This window comes from Megalobrama amblycephala, linkage group LG3 (assembly GCF_018812025.1).
Source record: "Megalobrama amblycephala isolate DHTTF-2021 linkage group LG3, ASM1881202v1, whole genome shotgun sequence".
Classification (NCBI taxonomy): Eukaryota; Metazoa; Chordata; class Actinopteri; order Cypriniformes; family Xenocyprididae; genus Megalobrama; species Megalobrama amblycephala.
The window spans coordinates 57,947,921-57,970,473 of record NC_063046.1 but is presented as its reverse complement, the minus strand read 5'-3'; the positions used below and the strand labels follow the sequence as shown (position 1 = coordinate 57,970,473).

The 22,553-nt window shown below is 37.6% G+C and overlaps 1 protein-coding gene across 3 annotated transcripts; it reads right to left on the bottom strand.

The window, feature by feature from the left end:
- Positions 1–40: 40 nt before the first annotated feature.
- Positions 41–20,606, bottom strand: LOC125265765 (adhesion G-protein coupled receptor G5-like). 3 transcript variants are annotated; one of them, XM_048186203.1, is made up of 14 exons: positions 20,449–20,604; positions 20,204–20,286; positions 17,700–17,936; positions 17,402–17,573; positions 16,708–16,846; positions 12,453–12,563; positions 12,206–12,337; positions 12,083–12,116; positions 11,889–11,989; positions 11,667–11,782; positions 11,268–11,536; positions 7,130–7,235; positions 6,737–7,017; positions 41–481 (listed from the first exon to the last, which is right to left on the bottom strand). In XM_048186203.1, exons 2-14 carry the CDS (start codon positions 20,274–20,276, stop codon positions 384–386), a joined length of 1,869 nt encoding a protein of 622 aa, XP_048042160.1. In that variant the 5' UTR covers positions 20,277–20,286; positions 20,449–20,604; the 3' UTR covers positions 41–383. The 3 variants fall into 3 exon arrangements, with proteins under 3 accessions (XP_048042160.1, XP_048042161.1, XP_048042162.1); XM_048186204.1 differs by lacking the exon at positions 41–481 and adding an exon at positions 3,622–5,526 and having other exon boundaries at positions 20,449–20,605; XM_048186205.1 differs by lacking the exon at positions 41–481 and having other exon boundaries at positions 6,769–6,940; positions 20,449–20,606.
- Between the last annotated feature and the right edge of the window lie 1,947 nt (positions 20,607–22,553).

Sequence of the window (22,553 nt, the reverse complement as noted above, 5' to 3'; positions counted from 1 at the left end):
AACACTAAAATTATAACTATATACCATTTTTATTTACAAATCACAGCTTTTATTTTATTTTTTTTATTTTTTTTTTATATGATAAGTAGCTTTACGATAAGATATGATAGATCATAGATCAAGGTTTTAGTATGTGTACAGTTACAAAGAGGGGACTGAATTTTCTTTAATGCAGTGTTATGAGTGCAAAGGAAGTTCTCTTCAACTGCTGATGACACTTTCTCAAGGTTGCCACTTCTTGTTCGCATGTTGTGGCGAGTGTCATTTTTAAATAACCCAGGGTACATTTCTGTGGGTCACTGGCTGAAGATATCTATAGCTGGAACATGTCTTCTTGTAAAACCATGTCAGAGGTTTTAGTAAGAAAACGGCATGAGAGTTCATCATTTAGAGACGTCCAGAGTGGATTTAGTCTTGGATTGAGATGTTTGCGCTCTGTTTTTCCTCGCTGTACCGCACATCCACAAAAAGATGTAAAACCCTGTAAACAAACAAACTTGATGTTTCAGTCCACCATTTTTGGTATGCAGAAAAGTTTCCATTCCCCTATTTTTGAGTCTTACGTCAATTAATTCTTCTAGTTGTGATTTAACAGGGAACAAAAGAACCTGTACTTTTGTATTTCACTTCCTCCTAGACTGTGTCGTGTCGTCCTTCTGACCCTAACTATGCTTTGGTAGCAGAAAAATAGAGAGTCAGATAATGACGCATCTTTTTTAATTTGTTTAGCATTTCCTCCTTTTCCCCTGTTGTTGTTCGGCACCATCATAAAGTGATACATTCTGCCTTGCTTTATCTTCCAGACATTGGTCAATCAGAACAATATTCTGATATTAACCTGATTAAGACAATACTCTGATTAAGAAACTACCTTAATCCGGTTAAAGTCATATTCGAAGTAAACACAAATCGAAATAGGACGTGGAGTATTCATATTTTAGTTGCATTATCAAGTGTATTATAGACATGTACACACCTTAATAACACACCGCGTTTTGCGACAGGACACACACACACGGCAGTGGTCAATCGTTTGACGGCAAACAAGAGAGCATTGCTTCAAGAAAGAAGGCACAAATCAAATTCCTCTCATCTCTCATCCAGTGCCTCCGAGTTTGTCATGGTGGCATAAATGAAATGTTGCCGAATAAAAGTAGACACCTTAATCAGAATATTGTCTTATTCAGAATAAGGCCAATAATTAGATTACTAACGTTTACATGGTCAACAATATTCCAATATTAACCCGATTAAGACAAAACCCAGATTAAGATTTTTTTTTTTTTGTCCAAAAGCATTAATAATAATAAAAAACAAAGATATGACATCCGAAGTATGTAATACAGTTGTATGGTAGTACAACTAGATCTCTTTTATTGAATCCAAAAGGTTTTAATTATATTTCGCTACATATAAAGGTATTTTAAAGATTTTGAAGTGTCAAAAGGTCATTCGGTTTAACCGTCCAAAGGTCAATACAGCCATTTCATTTGAGATTAAAATATCTTAAAATGTAATAAACTGATTTATTTTTTATTCTGGCATGATTTTATAACATCATATATCAACATAGTAGTCTGGGTAAACCCAGCCTGATCTGCCGGCGATTTGATTTTGCTCGGCAACTCAGTCTGGAAACCCGTGCATTCATTTCTGCTGCGCTGTTACACTTTTGCGGGAACCAATCACAGACTGGCTTATCCACTTTGCTCGCTATTGGCGGGTATAACACGATGACGATAGAGAAGCGACGGCAAGCAGCTTTCAAACTCTATCTGATCTACCCGTCACTCCAAATAACAATGCACAATCACAGTGACGCATTTACCTTATCTGAGAGAAATGTAGCAGAGCGTTGATCCGACAGTCTCTTCATAGGAAGATTACAAACGGCGATTAATGACACACAATGATTCTCTGCTGTTATTTTGGTGGTTTGCTTCACGATGTGAGTACAGGACTCTTTTACTTCAATGCCCCTTGATGGTAGACAATATTTTTATTATTTTCTCTATATGTTTCGTCTCCCTGCTTGTTGAATCTCGCGCCGCCTGAGCTGACTGGAATTCTTTTTGGTTGTCATGACAATGACGTAGTTTAGGGCGGCTATATTCCGCGTTCATTTACACTGAACCAGAACAGTATCAGAGTCGCCTTTTAAACTCTCGACGATGCTGAATGACTTCTTTAGTTAGCAAACAAATTGCTCGAGTGGGTGTAAATACCGATCACTTTCATGTTTTTTGCACAACCTGCAAAAATCGCTCGATGCCATTGCTGCTTCTGCAAACCGCGGATCAATGCTACAAACCAATACAAACTAACTTTGCGTCTCAATCAGCTCCCTAGTTCCCTAGGTCGTGAATCAGTATATCATGAAAATGAATGTGGCTGATTCCCTGATCAGTGCCCTGACTACTGAACTAGGGAGCTGATTGAGACACATGGTAACTGTCTGGAGTTTTCGCATCTCTCTGCAAAGTATGTCACCCGGATCATTGATCTGATTGGTTGAAGGACTATCCAATTGCGTGACTAATGCTCGTTGATCACGCCTCTTGTGCAGTAGGAAATACATAGCAAACTCCCCAGACCAATGTTCAATTTTAAATTGAGCTTGGTCTGGTGATAGACAGACTATCAACATAGTGCAAAATGGTATTAAAATTATGTGTAGAAGTCGTTGCTTTGTTATGAGAAAGAATGTCTAGAAAAAATTAATTTCATTGATGTCACTCGGAGTAACCAATATAAAGGGACCATTTTTGATCAAGTCATGTGGTCAAAATCATGTGACAGGATGTGACATCATTCAGACACCTGCACAAGTAACATTAGGTTAACATTATCACAAGTAACTAACTCTCTCTTAACTATTTGAAAAATTCATGTTTGCTCATATGCATGTCCTGAAACATCAGGTCATTCTGTACTATTTTTAATTTTAAAAACCTGTACTAAATATAAAATGTTATACCTCTGTACTTTCATTCAGCAACATTTCATTCATGCCACCTCGAAAAACTTGGTGGAACTGGATGAAAGATTAGATGATATGTGAGGAATTTGATTTGTGCCTACTTTTTTGAAGCTATGCTCTCTTGTTTGCCGTCAAACGGCTGACCACTGCCGTGTGTGTGTTCTGATGAAAAATGCAGTGAAAACTCCCTCACAACGTTAATAGTGTGATTAAGGTGTGTACATGTCTATAATGCACTTGATAATGCGACTCAAATAGGAATGCTTCACGTGACTTAATTCGATTTATGTTTATTTTGAGTATGACTTATCCAGATTAAGGTAAATCAGAAATCACTGTTTACATAGCACTTTCTTAATCACAGTTTTGTCTTAATCGGGTTAATATCTGTCACGTTAGCACAGAGAAAAGAAGGTAAGATCCAAGTGCAGCTTTAATGGGGTAGTCCAATAAACATAATCCAGAACAGGCAAGGGTCAAACTCCACAAAACAGTCCATAATAAACAAAAGAAACAGAAACAAAAGCCAGTGACAAAAACAGAAGCAGGTGACATGAAATGAAACCATGATAACAAAAGCAAAAACAAACCAAGTATAAATAGACAGACACTTATGAGCAAACACAAAACAGCTGGGTGCAATGACAGGATAATGAGTCCGGGAAGTGTGTTATAGGAAATGAAGTCCAAGGGGTGAAAATAAGAGTCCGGGTAAGAGTGCCCTCTAGTGGCCAATAGGGCACTCTCACTAGTGATAATGACAATATCAGACTATTGTTGTCCATTTAAATGTACTGAAAGTTTAATGTGGGTATGATTACTACGATTATGAGTTTAATCATATTAGTTTGATCGAAGTATTGCATTTACATGAAGTAAAGTTTCCAAAATCCTATTATAATCACATTATGAGGGTGCATGCAAACGGTCACTGTGATTTTGCCAAGTAAAGACATGTTCCTGGATCAACATATTTTGTTGATCCTGGAACAACATTCCTGTCTAAAAATTTAGTCTTAACCCTATTCGTAAACCTAATCCTACCCATAACTTATCCCTAAAATCAGAGGGGGAAGATATGTGACATATGTAGAAGCACCTTACCCTGGTTGCAAGCCTAAACTTAAGACAAATGGTAAACTTGTCCCTCAAATCTGATTGGTTGATTGGAATGTTGTTCCAGGATCAACAAAGATGTTGTCGTACTTGGTGAAATCATATTCACGGCATGTAAACACACTCAATACACCTATTCTATAATGAGCGCATGTTTTTAAATTCTGTTTTAAAATTAATTTTGGGGGGAGCACAAAGTCAAAAATATCAGGGCGGTACAATAATAATGATGAAAAAACCTCATTAACAAATGAAACTCTGGGAATGAAAACCTTAAGTAGTTTGGCATGATGTTGAAAGTTTTTGTCTGCCAAATCACGATGTGGTGTGACAATCAAAGTCATGTGACGTGACAAACAAAGTCATGTGGTACAACCAAAATGCAGAAAAAATAAAACAGGAAACACTATGTTCACACTGCAAGCCTTTGTGCTCCATTATGATTTATTGTGCAGATCAGATTTGTTTTTGTTTGGCTGTTCACATTATTTTTTAAATGTGGCCAATATCAGATTTGAGTGTGAACAGGGCACGATCCTCAACTGACCCGCATGCGCAAAAGAAAAATAACAAAGGGCCTGTCCAAATACCCGCGCTTGCAGTGTTGGCACCTGAGAGCATCCATATGCAACAGGAAGTGCGAGCACAAGACTGTTCAAGGCCTTAAGAACACTAAAGCTCAGTTCCCTTAACGCACACTAAACCCACATGCATGATGGGATATGGTTAATCTAGAGGCTAAGAGTATCCCATTCATGCATCATGTTCACATGCCCCAAAAAATTGGGAGATGACGAGGAAAACATTCCACTTTAAGTTAAATTAATTAGATATTACAAATAATTTGTTAGTAAAACATAAAGTGTTGCACATTTTATTGGTGGAAATAAAATTGTATTTTGTACAACATTTGGAACTGCTTTTTGTTACTTCATTTTAGAAGTACCACAATTACTAAATTGTGTTGTCTGTAACATAGGGACTGCTGAACAGACATTTAGAAGTTTATTTTAAAATGCAAAATAAAGCTCTGTAAACACTTGAATGCTTAGGGCAAATAAAGGAAATATGTCATAGACAAGTGGTCAATTGCAAAGGCTGCTGTGGGTATTTGGACAGTTATATATTTAATTATATGGAAGTAAACTCTGAGGTTAGCATTTTAGCGCCGTTCACACAGAAAGGTTAAAAAGGGTAACAACGCAAAACACAGATCAGTGGAGTGAAAAAAAAAAAGTTTCTTTAAAGTTGAACTTATTTGAACTTGAGCGCCGTGTCATGCACGAGATGCTGCAAAAGAACCAAGACACGAACGCAACAGTCAACAGTTTACACTGAAAGACAATGGAAAAGCAGTGTGAATGTTGACGTAAAAGTCACATGAATTTCAATGTGACTGTCCAGCCTGAGGTCCATGTGCACTGCTCACTCTTATGGAAAAAACAAAACAAAACAAAACAACAACAAAAAACAGATCTGAGTCACAAATGACTAAAAAATCAGATTTGAACCACTTTTGCCTGCAGTCTGACAGAGAGGACTCTCCAAAAATGTATCATATTTATGAATTTATTCATGAAAGTTCTAAAAATGTTATATTGAAAATGTAATTAAGATGTGTACGCTCACATTGCATTCAAGATGTGCTCTATCCTCTGCGTTCGTCATCGTCATGCGTCGGGTCTTTTGTAATGACAAACGCGGAAGCGCAGAGGATAGAGCAAAACAAAACACTAGTCATGAATTAGAAGTCTAAAACATGAATTTTTAAAGAGAAATGTCGGAGGATTTCGATATAAAAGAAGAGGAGCTTGAGTTTGTTGCACAGCCATATTTGTTTGAACCGCGAGAGGCGTCTAAACTTACAATACTCCTACTTCCTGCTTCAAACATTGCGTCAGAAGTTACTCTTCAGATCACGAAGGAGGGAGATATAACTGTTTACACCTGGTGCTTTAATCCGTGTCTTTTGTCCACTTTCAACCACTTCTGTCCTCATTTCTTTGAGGGGAGGGTATATGGGCAGGTAAATGTATGGGTTCTTTCCTACCCGATCTCCTGGTACTTCGTATCTATAGCATAAGTTCATTTTTTCATTTTGCGTGCTCTTTAAATGCAAAATTAATCTTTTAAGTGTATCTGGGGAGGAGAAAATTGACCTATTGAGTGAAATTTGTCGGAAAAATGTGTATCATATGCACGCAAAAAGTGCGTATCATATGTACGCTAAAAAATGCATATTCATATGCACGTAAAAGGTAATTTCTGTGTATAAAGAACATGCAAAATGAAAACACAAACTTTTTTTTTGGGTGCTCAAATACATTCGACCACTTGAGCATTTACAACCTGAAAGCAATCCAGTCAATTGTGTTTTCAACTACCTCTGGAAGAGGTCAAAAGTGGACAAGCTCAAAACGTTTTACAACCCGTTTACATCATTTAGCGTCATCCACTTGTGATCCGATTGATCAAAACTTAATACCAGGTGTGAACAGGCCTTAGTGTCATTAAATTTAATCTTATGGAACGAATATGAATACTGTGTGTACTGTACATGTGTTTTAAACTACAAGATTTATTGTAGACATATGTCATTGACACACATATTATTCTCTCTTGTACTCTGACTAAACCTACCTTGCATTGTGTTTAAGATGCAGAACAGGTAGAGGATAGGGTAGTTGGTATATCCCATGCTGAAGAAGATCAAACCCCATGTTGTACCCAGCAGACACATGAGGCCCAGCACTGTGCCCGCGTCCTTCCAAGCTGGCATCTTGCCTTGCTTGTTACCCACATGTCGTAGCTTAAAGATCTGTCTGGACACTGAGATTAAGATTCCTAAATTGAACAAGAATACGACGGTGAAGTAGGAAACGTTCACGCCATTCATGACTTGAGGTTTTATGAACAGGCATCTGTATGAAAGAAAGGTTTGCAATGTAAGCAAACATGAAGCATGTATAGCATACATTTGCTGCATAATTTAACTACATTTGTCTGTATCTAAGTTATAATGTGAATACTTACACTGGGTTTGTGTTGTTAGTATCTGATAAACTCATATTGTGCAAGCCATAAAAAGGATGAGTGTTTTGAACTGACAGCAAACCTCCAACAATAACAGCAGGGACTCCTGTCAAGAGGAAAAGATTGCAGAATAAGCAATTTCAAGACTTTATTTTGAATTTATTTTATGCATATATATATATATATATATATATATATATACACAGTGGGTACAGAAAGTATTCAGACCCCCCTTAAATTTTTCACTCTTTGTTATATTGCAGCCATTTGCTAAAATCATTTAAGTTCATTTTTTCCTCATTAATGTACACACAGCACCCCATATTGACAGAAAAACACAGAATTGTTGACATTTTTGCAGATTTATTAAAAAAGAAAAACTGAAATATCACATGGTCCTAAGTATTCAGACCCTTTGCTCAGTATTTAGTAGAAGCACCCTTTTGATCTAATGCAGCCATGAGTCTTTTTGGGAAAGATGCATCTAGTTTTTCACACCTGGATTTGGGGATCCTCTGCCATTCCTCCTTGCAGATCCTCTCCAGTTCTGTCAGGTTGGATGGTAAACGTTGGTGAACAGCCATTTTTAGGTCTCTCCAGAGATGCTCAATTGGGTTTAAGTCAGGGCTCTGGCTGGGCCATTCAAGAACAGTCACGGAGTTGTTGTGAAGCCTCTCCTTCGTTATTTTAGCTGTGTGCTTAGGGTCATTGTCTTGTTGGAAGGTAAACCTTCGGCTCAGTCTGAGGTCCTGAGCACTCTGGAGAAGGTTTTCGTCCAGGATATCCCTGTACTTGGCCGCATTCATCTTTCCCTCGATTGCAACCAGTCGTCCTGTCCCTGCAGCTAAAAAACACCCCCACAGCATGATGCTGCCACCACCATGCTTCACTGTTGGGACTGTATTGGACAGGTGATGAGCAGTGCCTGGTTTTCTCCACACATACCACTTAGAATTAAGGCCAAAAAGTTCTATCTTGGTCTCATCAAACCAGAGAATCTTATTTCTCACCATCTTGGAATCCTTCAGGTGTTTTTTAGCCATCTCCATGCGGGCTTTCATGTGTCTTGCACTGAGGAGAGGCTTCCGTCGGGCCACTCTGCCATAAAGCCCCGACTGGTGGAGGGCTGCAGTGATGGTTGACTTTCTACAACTTTCTCCCATCTCCCGACTGCATCTCTGGAGCTCAGCCACAGTGATCTTTGGGTTCTTCTTTACCTCTCTCACCAAGGCTCTTCTCCCCCGATAGCTCAGTTTGGCCGGAAGGCCAGCTCTAGGAAGGGTTCTGGTCATCCCAAACGTCTTCCATTTAAGGATTATGGAGGCCACTGTGCTCTTAGGAACCTTAAGTGCAGCAGAAATTTTTTTGCAACCTTGACCAGATCTGTGCCTTGCCACAATTCTGTCTCTGAGCTCTTCAGGCAGTTCCTTTGACCTCATGATTCTCATTTGCTCTGACATGCACTGTGAGCTGTAAGGTCTTATATAGACAGGTGTGTGGCTTTCCTAATCAAGTCCAATCAGTATAATCAAACACAGCTGGACTCAAATGAAGGTGTAGAACCATCTCAAGGATGATCAGAAGAAATGGACAGCACCTGAGTTAAATATATGAGTGTCACAGCAAAGGGTCTGAATACTTAGGACCATGTGATATTTCAGTTTTTCTTTTTTAATAAATCTGCAAAAATGTCAACAATTCTGTGTTTTTCTGTCAATATGGGGTGCTGTGTGTACATTAATGAGGGGAAAAAAATGAACTTAAATGATTTTAGCAAATGGCTGCAATATAACAAAGAGTGAAAAATTTAAGGGGGTCTGAATACTTTCCGTACCCACTGTATATACTAACCTATATCAAATCTCAATTGCTTGATTGCTTATATTGTCACAAAATGTAAACTATGGCTACGTTCAGACTGTCAGTCCAAATCAGATTTTTATATACATTTGAAATCCGATCAGATTTAGCATGTGTGAACGACAAAAAAAAATTAGTTGTTTTAAAGGTGGCTAATATCAGATTTCCAGTGTGAACAGATCATGGTCCTCAACTGACTTGTATGTGCAAAAGAATGATAAAAACGGGTTTGCCAGTGTAACCCCCTTCGGTTCAAACCGCCTGCTCTAAGGGGGACTCGAACCCGGGTCCACCGGCATGGAGTCAGGCACTCTAACAAGGAGGCTTAAGAACACAGTTTCTAGCATCAGGCCTTACACCAGGTTTTTACCACAAAATCCACTCAATTGCTTCTCAAAACTAGCCCAATCACGTTCCGTGGAGTATATCGGTGTGGCATTAGTGTGGTCGCTTCAACCCACAGAGTTGCAAAACAACCAGCGACAAAAGTGAAAAAGTAACTCAATTCTGCAGGAAAATCGCAGACTTGGCAACACACAGCACGCTGTTATACGGAAGTAAACATGGAGGGCATTAAAGTAAGCAATTAAGTGTTTATTTACAGCGTGATCTGCTGCAGAAGTGAGCGAAATTATGCACAGACAATATGAAAAATAAAGTCAATGATGTGACAAAAGAGAGCAGAGTTCTGAAACTTTTATGATACGAGCCCTCATGGTTTGCTTGTAGAGCTGTCTCAGTAATAGACACATCACTGCCCTTCAGCTGACAACCTTTCACAACTGTCTTGATAACGTTGGGTATGTAAAATCTTTGAATAGACGCCTATGAGCGCAGAATCATGACGAATGTCGAGTGACGTAAAAAATTGCATGAATTCCGATATGACTGTTCATACTGCGGTCTCACTACAAAACATCTGACCTGTATCGGATTTAGTACCTACGGAAGAGGATTAGGGCCAAGCAATAATAATAAAAAAAAAAACATCTCGAGATTAAAGTTGTTAAATTTCGAGAAAAAAGTCGAGATAAAATGTTGAGAATAAACTCATTAAAATACGAGAAAAAACTCGTTAAATTTCGAGAAAAAAGTCGAGATAAAATGTTGAGAATAAAGTCGTTAAATTTCGAGAAAAAAGTCGAGATAAAATGTTGAGAATAAAGTCATTAAATTAACGCATTTATTCTCGTAATTTAACGACTTTATTCTCGTAATTTAATGAGTTTATTCTCGTAATTTAATGAGTTTATTCTCATAATTTACTGAGTTTATTCTCGTAATTTAATGACATTATTCTCAACATTTTAACTCGACTTTTTTCTCGAAATTTAACGAGTTTGTTCTCTTAATTTAATGACTTTATTCTCGTAATTTAATGAGTTTATTCGCGTAATTTACTGACTTTATTCTCGTAATTTACTGACTTTATTCTCGTAATTTACTGACTTTATTCTCAACATTTTATCTCGACTTTTTTCTCGAAATTTAACGAGTTTGTTCTCATAATTTAACGACTTTTTTCTCGTAATTTAATGAGTTTATTCTCAACATTTTATCTCGACTTTTTTCTCGTAATTTAACGAGTTTTTTTCTCGTAATTTAACTAGTTTATTCTCAACATTTTATTTAGACTTTTTTCTCGAAATTTAACAAGTTTTTTCTCGTAATTTAACAACTTTAATCTCGAGATGGTTTTATTTTTTATTATTGCTTGGCCCTAATCCTCTTCCGTAAGTACCACATATGGAAGTGCAACAAATCGGAATTTAAAAGATCAGATTCCATGTGGTTTGTACTGTTCAGGGGAAAACAGATACGAGTCACATGTGGGCAAAAAATAAATCCATTGGCCATTCAGGCTTGCTAAATCTGATCAGATTTCAATTGGATGTGCACAAAAATCAGATTTGGACTGACAGTCTGAACGTAGCCATGTGGACGCCAATAATTTTAGATTCCACTCGTATACACAAATAATGGGATTTGGACTGACAGTGTGAACGTAGCCATAGAGAATAGATGGATGACTTTCACTTTATAGACAAAAAAAAAAAAAATTCAAAATATTTTCACTAGTTATTTTTTTAGATTCTCTAAATTGTAATGTTGACATGCATTCTCTGTAAAGCTGCTTTGAAACGATATGTATTAAGTTTAAAATTTTGCTTTTGAGTTTCAAAATTTGCAAATTTCTCTTTAATGCTTCCTGTATGTCTATTAGACATTGGCTGCTTTTTTAAATGTTATTCACATTACATTTAGTCTTGATGCTCACCCCATCCGATCAGGGACAACTTGGTCATGTAGTACTTGACGTAAATGTTGAACACTCTGATGAGAAGAAGGTACAGATGCAAGGCTTCAACAGCCATCCAGGTGAAACAACTCAGCATGCTGTAGTGTATCATCACAGCGATAAACACACACGCTCCGTTCTCTGTCAGTGTGGCAACCCATTCGCTGAGCATGAAGCTGATGTTGAGGAGAAACAGAGCGCCACTCAGAGACACATGGATGCTGTTGGACACTTCTGCCCTTGAGTTCCTGAGAAACATGCACAAAGTCTACATTGAGAACTATAGGCATAAATGGAAGTAAATGAAGCATCTTTGGAATAATGTGATAAATAGCACAGATTATACATGCATTTATATGAAAACAGAAGGAACAGCACCTGTTGAACATGAACCCCAAGACAGAGCAAGCACAAAAGAACGCAGACAGACTGCAGCCAACATAGCTGATGGACGACAAGATTTCCCATTGTAGTTCGGATATCTTCAAGTCAGTCTATTCAAAGTTAGTAAGGAAGAAAAATAAGAGGTAGAGTGAAATTTAAACTGTATCAGCTGCTTCTTTTACTGTATTAATTTCATGGGTGGATGTCTCTACTCACAAGAAGCACAGCAAAAGGGGTCATATGGTCACAGGAGCACTCCACAACATCATCCCTTGTATTAACAGTGAGACAACCATCACTTTTCCAGGTTTTGGTTTCTATGTGACAGTAAACAAAAATCAAATCAGCATCAAATGACATGTGTTGTAATATAAGAGCATTTAAGATGAAACAGTTAACCATTACTGTACCATTTGCATAGAATTGACAGGACAGGGTGTAGTTCTTCAGATATAAATACAAAACAAGAGCAAATCATTAGCAGGACATTTTGAGGCAATTTGAGAATATTAAAAATTTCAAGTTACACTTACAGATGAGTGATTTGTGAAACTCTGATTAACTTTGAACTGAATTGTAAGTCGATTGGCCAAATTCACAAAGTCATATCCGGGGACTTCAATCCGTATGATTTTCGAGGTAACAGTTTTACTTCCCAGTTTAAGCTGTAAAAAAAGACAATAGTTTGATTCATAAATTTATGCTCACTGTAAACTTGAGAATCAGAGTTCTTATCGCTATGACACTCAACAGAACAATAAAACTGGGCGTGATTTGAACCTTAAGATGCTGATCAGAATCGTAGGTTACTACACCAATTTTGTTTATCGATGCGTCTTGGAAAGGCTTCACCGGGATCCGTGTCTCTGCAACTTTATTAGCACCTAATACCTTAAAAGAAAAAGAAATAATTTAATAATTATCTAAATTAAATAACTACATTCTTATATAAACACAGATCAGGCATAACATTATGAGCACTGACAGGTGAAGTGAATCACACTGATCATCTCTTCATCACGGCACCTGTTAGTGGGTGGATATATTAGGCAGCAAGTGAACACTTTGTCCTCAAAGTTGATGTGTTAGAAGCAGGAAAATGGGCAAGCGTAAGGATTTGAGCGAGTTTGAAAAGGGCGAAATTGTGATGACTAGACGACTGGGTCAGAGCATCTCCAAAACTGCAGCTCTTGTGGGGTGTTTCTGGTCTGCAGTGGTCAGTATCTATCAAAGTGCTCCAAGGAAGGAACAGTGGTGAACCGACGACAGGGTCATGGACGGCCGAGGCTCATTGAGTCACGTGGGGAGCGAAGGCTGGCCTGTGTGGTCTGATCCAACAGACGAGCTACTGTAGCTCAGATTGCTCAAGAAGTTAATGCTGGTTCTGATAGAAAGGTGTCAGAATACACAGTGCATCACAGTTTGTTGCGTATGGAGCTGCATAGCTGCAGACCAGTCAGGGTGCCCATGCTGACCCCTGTCCACCGCCGAAAGAGCCAACAGTGGACACGTGAGCATCAGAACTGGACCACGGAGCGATGGAAGAAGGTGGCCTGGTCTGATGAATCACGTTTTCTGTTACATCACGTGGATGGACGGGTGCGTGTGCGTCACTTACCTGGGGAACACATGGCACCAGGATGCACTATGGGAAGAAGGCAAGCCGGTGGAGGCAGTGTGATGCTTTGGGCAATGTTCTGCTGGGAAACCTTGGGTCCTGCCATCCATGTGGATGTTATTTTGACACGTACCACCTACCTAAGCATTGTTGCAGACCATGTACACCCTTTCATAGAAACGGTATTCCCTGGTGGCTGTGGTCTCTTTCAGCAGGATAATGCTCCTGCCACAAAGCAAAAATGGTTCAGGAATGGTTTGAGGAGCACAACAACGAGTCTGAGGTGTTGACTTGGACTCCAAATTCCCCAGATCTCAATCCAATCGAGCATCTGTGGGATGTGCTGAACAAACAAGTCCGATCCATGGAGGCTCCACCTCGCATCTTACAGGACTTAAAGGATCTGCTGCTAACATCTTGGTGTCAGATACCACAGCACACCTTCAGGGGTCTAGAGGAGTCCATGCCTTGATGGGACAGGGCTGTTTTGGCAGCAAAAGGGGGACCAACGCAATATTAAAAAGGTGGTCATAATATTATGCCTGATCGGTGTATATTTTCTATATTGTTTAGAGCTGTCAAAAGCTGCAACCAGATGTTATCTAAAATCTGCTGTAAGTCATTTCTTTTTAAGAATACCATTTCCTTTAAGGCAAATTTGAAATGGATTACATTCATACTACACACATTCATATTCATACTCGTTGTGTTTCTTTACAAAGTGACATCAACTACTGGTCTGGCAGTATAACACTGCATTGTAGTCATTTTTCGTGGATCATTTTGAAAACATTGTCATTTGTACACAAAAAACCTTTCAGTTTTTAGTACATTGTTGTCATGTAAATGAACCCTAAAACTCACAATTATAACTAAATGCATTAGGTGACGCTGTGGAGCTTCTGTCACCGGGCAGCTATTATTTTCGGTAATGCAAGACCAACTCGCTAATAGGGGTGTAACAATACATCGATATAGATCGATACATCGATCTAATGTCTAACGATCCGATGCATCGATGCAATGCGTAAAAAATCGATACCTGTGGGCTATTTATAGAGGCACCTTTGTTTTAACACTCTCCACATTTTCACACAATATATTGTATCAGTCTATGCATTATCACCAACGCGTGCATTCTCATGTAAACTACCTTTCAGAACTTGTGAAAGACACTCGGGACAGTAGATGGAACTGTCACTGGCTGAACGGGCCAGTGCTGGATCTTCACGAAAGTTTATAATTTGCTTGTGTTTAAAGTCTTGCAAAAAGCAGTGCGCACACATCTCAAACAGTGTCCGTTAGATCACAACACTGGAGAATAGAGTGCTATGAATCATTCTTCACACACACAGTAACTGAAATTAAAACTGTTAAAAGAATATGGTCAATAAACTGCCGCATAAGAGCGCCGCGCTGTTACTCTGTGTTGCTTCAAGCACATCATTCTGCACACGGGATGCGCATAAGTGCTTTGTGCCGCTCTGTATTGGAGCCTTTGAAATTTGTACAATGAAAGAATATTAATAGCCTGTCTTGTTTTGTCCTACCTATAATATGTTGTTGCTTCATTAAAAACATGCGCTATATATTTAAAAGAAATGTCTTTTAATTATGTGTGTGTGTGTGTGTATGTATTCCTTGTTTATCAGTTTTTTACGGTGGCCCAGTAGTGCACAACACAACGAAATTAAAAAAGCAAACATAAGTTCACAACACAACAGAATCGAGCCACAACACAACGGAATAAAGCCACAACACAACGAAATAAAGCCACAACACAACGAAATCGAGCCACAACACAACGGTATCGAGCCACAACACAACGGAATAAAGCCACAACACAACGGAATCAAGCCACAACACAACGGAAATGCTCCCGACCACTAGGGGGCTCTCAGAGCTCGGTAAAGTTAGTTTTCCTTGCCACTGTTCTATAGAGTCGGCAGTAATATCAATACCACGATTAGTTTAAACAGTATGTAACCACTGCATATCGACATGAAATATTAATTCAATATCACCTACGTGCAAAATAGCTTCATATTTAGGCCTATACTTGTGAATGATTTGACGCGCTACCACGGCGCATGATGAAGGGAACGTCTGCCAATCCCACTAAGTGGTTAAAACGTATAATTTGTATTCATTAAAATGACTTTTAACATTTAAAAACAGACATATTCAAATTCCAAAGCTTGTCAGTATTACCAACAGGAACTAACAACCTTTGGAATTTGAACATGTCTGTTTTTAAATGTTAAAAGTAATTTTAATGAATACAAATTATACGTTTTAACCACTTGGTGGAACTGGCAGACGTTCCCTTCATCATGATTCGTGGTATCGCGTCAAATCATTCACAAGTATAAATATGAAGCTATTGTGAACGTAGTTGATTTTTAATTAATATACCATGTCGATATACAATGCTTACATACTTAAAACTAATCATGGTATTGATATCTTTGTAAAACTGTCGACTTTATAGAACAGTGGCAAGGAATAGTAATTATAGCTCTGAGAGCCCCCAAGTGGTCGGGAGCATTTCCGTTGTGTTGTGGCTTGATTCCGTTGTGTTGTGGTTTAATTCCGTTGTGTTGTGGCTTCATTTCGTTGTGTTGTGGCTTGATTCCGTTGTGTTGTGGCTTCATTTCGTTGTGTTGTGGCTTGATTCCGTTGTGTTGTGGCTTATTCCGTTGTGCTGTGGTTTAATTCCGTTGTGTTGTGGCTTGATTCCGTTGTGTTGTGGCTTGATTCCGTTGTGTTGTGGCTTATTCCGTTGTGTTGTGGTTTAATTCCGTTGTGTTGTGGCTTATTCCGCTGTGTTGTGGCTTTATTTCGTTGTGTTGTGGCTTGTTTCCGTTGTGTTGTGAACTTATGTTTGCTTTTTTTAATTTCGTTGTGTTGTGCACTACTGGGCCACCGTAGTTTTTTGACATTACACATTTTAGCACAGAACTAAAATACTTTCTTGACTGTTGTCATGTCATAAGCTGTCATTAGATTACTGTGTGAATTTTTTTATTTGTGGATGACCCAATCAGGGTTCAGGATGTGAAATTTTGAAATAAATGTTTGTTATATATTTTGGTTGCAGTTGTGAGTTAATAAAAAATTAACTGGTTGTGTAAAATAGGCTCAAAATATCGAAATATTAATCGAATCGAATCGTATCGTAATCGTATCGCAGAACTTTTTGAGGTATCGGAAAATATCGAATCGCTGGCTATGAGAATCGATACTGTATCGAATCGTGATGAACTGTCCGATTTACACCCCTACTCGCTAACTACATTCATGTTTTTGTGCGAAGTTTATATGCAATTTTTAAAAATCTATATGGACATGACTTACAGCAGTTTAGCAGCCTTAAAGAATTATATCATCTTGGACCTTTTGCAAAAGTACACTTACACTTGGAGCGGATATTGGTACATAATTGTCTGTCGTGCTTAAATTCATCATAACCACAATCATGGAAAGATCTTCATGAGTGTATTTCTTGGATTGCTCAGTCATATTTATAACACTCTGTATGGCTGCCTTCTCCACTCTGCACAAAGGTGGGATAAACATTAAACCAGGTCTAAAGCAGAACTTCCAAACTTGCTCTTGGAGAGCCCCAAAACAACGCACCTGATTGTTAATCTCTGATCTGAAATGAGTGTCAGATAAAGGCCCAGATGTACTCAAGCTTAAGTTCTCTCTTTCAATTAGAATTACAACTCAATTTCTTCTATAAAGCCGCTCTCCAGTGTGTTCATGTTTTTACTCACAGACGTCTGACCTCGATGGACTGAACAGAAGAAATGAACCGGAAAAGATTTCCACATCAAAGAAGGTGGAGCCTCAGAGCCACACAATGTAATCACCATGGGCCAATGGTAGTTCTATGCCAGAGCGAACTTTTCTGGAATCTCCAAATGACCTTCGTTTTGGCCTAATTTTGTTTGAAATGACGTCACGCTAGTTTGTTCTTCGATTTCGCTTGAAGTTTATCGGGCCAAGCATCCTAAATCTATACTGTTGGGGGCCTCCAGGAACAGGGTTTGGAACCTCATAACTAAAGGATTGTACATTTTAAAATCTTTAATAAGCTTTTGTTTACCTAATGTAGGTATCCACAATAGCTTCATTAAGGATCACATCTGGGCACATTTTTTTAATATTGAGAATGTTTCTCAGACCTTTTGGGCTATTCATTTGTTTCTCTTTTGTCTCCAAGAGGCCTCTTATTTCACCAGGCAAGCAATACACCACAATACATGATGTATTGTTTTCTGTAATAGATGGAAGGAATAATTAATGTCCTGAGTAACTATCAAACTATCATACTCAATGCACATTTCTTATAATGCAGTTACATAACTGGTTAAATACAATGGAAGAAAATAAGTCTTGCTTACCTATGCTGAATTCAAATGTACTTATGTTTTGTTTTTGCACACACACTTGTAATTCTTTTTTTTCGGTGAAGGTTTTGTTCACAAAAAAATCTCGATAGGAGCATTCAATATAACATGAAAAATCTCCTGAATTACAAGTTAATTGTTCTGCAGTGTCATTAACAGTAATTTTGGGTCCAGATGTCAATGAGATTTCAATCTCAAATCCATTTGTGGTATTTGTTAGTGTTAGATTTCCTTGACATGAAAAAGAGAAAAATACACAATTACACAGTGAAATGTAAGTCTTTAAACTCATCAGTTATAATTTCTAATTTTAGGGGCGACTAGTTGTCATCTCAGTGACTATTAAAGGGTTAGTTCACCCCAAAATGAAATTTCTGCACTCTTAGCCCAGATTTTATATTTACTTAAAAATATAATTACAATATACTTAAAATATTTAAGTTTGGTTGCATTACTTATAAAATATATGTATATTCTACTAATTTGTGGGTGTATTTGAATGTGTTAATAAATGTAAGTTAAATGCACTTAAATTATTATGAAGTTTTTCTCCTGACCACGCCTCCTACACACTGGTTTGCGGCAGGTAATGACGCCATTTTGTCGTGGTGTGTGTGAATTCAAGGAGCTGTTGATGAGCAGTTGGAACATTTGTTTTGGCTGTTCTACAGACATTTTTTCCAAACATTTACCTTTTTATAGTTTTTCACCAAAGGAGAAAATCACAATTTTTAAGTTACCATCATCGAGGTCAGGGTTTGTTTTAGTTGAGCTCTTGACCCTTGACTTTTTAATATTAGATTTTGTTTGGGCAGTTTTAACTGCATTAAAACCAACCAGACAAGCAAAGTTAAAAGATGATCAGGTGGTGTTGATTATTTTTTCACATAATCATTGTTTGATCTGAATCACTGAACTCATTTAGAGCCCAATCTCTGAGTTAGATTTACATTATTGATTACAGCAGCACTGTGATTCTACAGCGGAAGATCAACTTTTACAATACAATTTTTTTTTTTTTTTTTAAAGTTGTCCTTATCACAAAAAAAAAAAAAAATTAAGGCACACACAGACATCAAGAATCAGCGTATGAATCTCTACAATGGTGACAAGCAACATATTCTGATAAACAGATCAACTCTGAACATTAGAAAACAAGCTACTAAAAAGTCACAGAAAAACAGCAAAATTTAAATAGTGAGAATAAAGAAAATTACTAAGACAATTCAGCTCATAATTTATTCATGCAGCAATGCATGATGGGAGGCATGGATGAATTTTGATTGGTGGCAAGTTAACTTGCTTAGTACATTGAACTTAAATATACTAGATGTAATAACTACAAAGTAATTAATATTACAAAACATTTTAAGTTAAATGAACTTGAATTATTAAGTTAACATTACTTAATTTTTTTAGGGCAACCAGTTTCCTCAAATTTTTTAAGTAAATTCAACTTATCCGGGCTAACAGTGTGTCATTAATTACTCACCCTCATGTCGTCCCAAACCTGCAAGACCTTCGTTTGTCTTCAGAAAATAAATTAAGATATTTTTGATGAAATCTGAGGGTATCTGATCCACACATAGGTTGACGGTTTTAACAATGTCTTTAGTACTTTTCTGGATCTTAAAAGGTGAAATGTTGTTGCTGCCTATGTGTGGATCAGATACACTTGGATTTTATCAAAAATATCTTAATTCGTGTTCTGAAGACAAACGAAGGTCTTACGGGTTTGGAACGACATGAGGGTGAGTAATTAATGACATAAATTTCATTTTTGGGTGAACTAACCCTTAAAATGTAGTGCTTTCTCTACCAGTGGTTTTGTATGTTGATTTCAAATACCTTGTTCAGCTATAGCAATTTTATAAATTTTATTCTTGATACTAAAATTACAGTAAATTACTATAATTCAAAGGTTTGGTGTCCATACAAGTTTATAATGTTTTTTGAAAGAAGTCTCTTCTGCTCACCAAGACTGCATTTATTGGATCAAAAAATACAGTAAAAACTTGTGTAATATACTGAATCCTAGAATTGTGCTGTCAGGACAAGAGTATCACTCATAAATGTCAGGATAGGACGGGTTGTCACTTGTTTTATAGGTAGTAATTTTATAAAGTACATTTATATTTATTTCTGATGGACTAAAAAAAAATGACATTTTTGAGTTAGATTTTTGCTGTTATATTTTGTTTTACTGTTTAAATTTTGTTGAAAATCCTATAATCTCCCCTATCCAATAAATGTCAACCTGTTTTCTTCATGAGTATTTTATGGAAATCTTATGCAAATAGTGTCCTTATTAGAATTTCCTTATTGGGATCTAAAAACCATCCAACACAAATTTTTAATGCAAGAAATTTGAACAAAGTAAGTATTTCTTATCTCAGGAATAGAGTTTTTATAGAACCTTTTTGTGATTTAGCAATTAAACTGGCAATGAGAATCAATGTATTATTATTATTACAACAATGCAAGTTTTTCATAGTTACCGTTGCTTATACAATCTCCACATTTTCCACCATCCAGGCCATAGATCATGATCAGAAGTAGAAGGAGTGTCATATCTTCAGCTCTATTAGGAGGTCAGAATATAGACATGGAAATGACAATATCATACTATCACACTCAGTTTAATTAATAACATTAATCTTTTTACATCTATTTACATCTCTTTAAATGGCTTAATTATTAAAACGCTCTACAACATGAACCTAAAAGCATTTTATTCACTTACCGTTCAGTTCTCTTAGCTGGTGGAAGTGGTGACAGCTCTGTATGGCAAGTTCAGAATTCCCAGAATGAGAGTTGATCATCAGCTAGACTCAAATTTTGTGGCTTCAGACGCATCCAATGAGCTCTACTGACAGCAGAGCACAATGACAAGCCTTGTCATAACTTTATATTTATGACTGTCATCAACATACATTATGATGTTTGTGGATTTTCCTGAACAGACTGTCTATGAGCAGTTATCATCAGTGAGCCTCTGTTAAAGGCATCATGAAATAAAAATTGAGTGTGTTTACATGCACCTTCATAATGTGATTATAATGGAATTTTGGCTATATTGAGATTAAACTTTATCTCATGTAAATGCAATACTTCGATCAAACGAATGCGATTAAGCTCATAATCGTAGTAACCATAATCACATTAAACTAGGTAATCACATTATTCCCACTCTGACCAAAGTGCGCATGTGCTTGGACGTACACGGATGCCGTGTGTCGTTCACTCAACTTCAAGAATGAACTCTGTGACATTATTCTGAAGTTTTCTCTTCACCAAATCGCTAAACACAACATGCAGTCACTGCTCCGTATCTTCATCCGGACGGCGTGAAGAACGCAACGGCAGCGCAAGCAAACCCGGCATTGCGATGTTCATAAAAATGTATTTTGAATTTGATGGGTGTAGATTAAAACAATGGCCGGTAACATGCATACTGTATGCTTATCTGAGAGTGTGCTATAACCAGCGAATAATCTTGTAAACTGGGGTGAAGAGTAAACATCTGCGATTAAGACCTCACTCTGAGAAATAATTGCATTATTGGTGCACATGTAAAGGTAGTCTACTTGTATTTTGCTTTGGAATATTGCAGTATTCATTATAAATGATTTATCTGTGCACATCATTTTTTTTTTATTCATCTGCCCTCGTAATCTTTAATCAAAAAACTTAACTTTCCTCTTGCAGCGACTTCTATCAGAGGACGTGTTCACTGGCGTAAGGGCGGGGCAACCTGTCACTCACAAACCACAATGATTCAACCATCCAGTCAATTCCTCATGGACAAAATGATGTCCCACCCTACTTTTTTTCTTGTTTGAGAAGCCTTAGGCTTGTTCGAGAAAGTACTTTGATGTCATACTGATTAGCGCAGCGCCGATGCATCTCGAACAAGCCTCTTTTCACTCAGATATATGTCACAATAGGACATATATCAATAGGACATAGATTGATATATGTCAATACTTTATTACATTGATATATGCATATACTTTAACACTGTTGCCGCGGGTTGTTTTTCATGCGACCCCAAATAACATGATATTTAGCCCCCCAAAACGTGTTTGGGATAGTTTTGAGTAGCAATTGGGCAGGTTTTGTTGTGAAAACCTGGCAACCCTTAAGAAAGAAAAAAGCTTGTCATTGGTAGGTGGATTAGGCCCCGTTTCCACATGGTATTAAGATGCATTTTGGTCGATCAGATCACAAGTAGACGAAAGAGACACATGCCTGTTTACACCTGGTATTTGAATTTGTCTCTTTTGTCCACTTTCAACCACTTCTGTCCTGATTTCTTCGAGGGGAGGGTCTGTGTGTGGGTAAATTTAATGTTTTTTTCAGATCATCACGAGTGTCCACTTGTGATCCAATTGACCAAAACACATCTTAATAGCAGGTGTAAACAGGGCTGTAGTAGAGATGGTAGAGTAAGTTGTGTTTCTTTCCTTGTCTGAGGTTTGAATATGCAGATCTTAATAAAGATGAAGAACCCTTCCATGGAAACACTGTTCCAGTCTTTTACTGCATGTTTGTTTTTGTTCACACCAGACCACCTGTCAGTCTGTGGATTCATAGGGGGGATTTTTCAGTAGTCTCTTGAATCTTGTCCACATCGACTAGACTGCTTGCATACTGCAGCTTATTTTGGTTAGGAAACACCCACTTAGACAGGAAGACTGTCAGACAGTCTGACTTGCATATAAGCAATTAATCATGATTTATTTACTTCATATGTGCCATTTGAGGAAGTTTGATCTCACTAGATCAAAAATGTACTTTCCAGTTCCCAATATGCATTAGACATTTAGTGCACAGACAGTGGGCGGC

Bases quoted from the DNA above. Each gene is read 5' to 3' on its own strand.
- LOC125265765 (XM_048186203.1), bottom strand. From the start codon at position 20,276: ATGACACTCCTTCTACTTCTGATCATGATCTATGGCCTGGATGGTGGA. The intron at 17,937-20,203 runs GTAACTATGAAA...TTTCATGTCAAG, and splicing joins TGGAGATTGTATAAGCAACG to GAAATCTAACACTAACAAAT. The intron at 482-6,736 runs GTAGGTTTAGTC...GTTTGTTTACAG, and splicing joins CATCTTAAACACAATGCAAG to GGTTTTACATCTTTTTGTGG.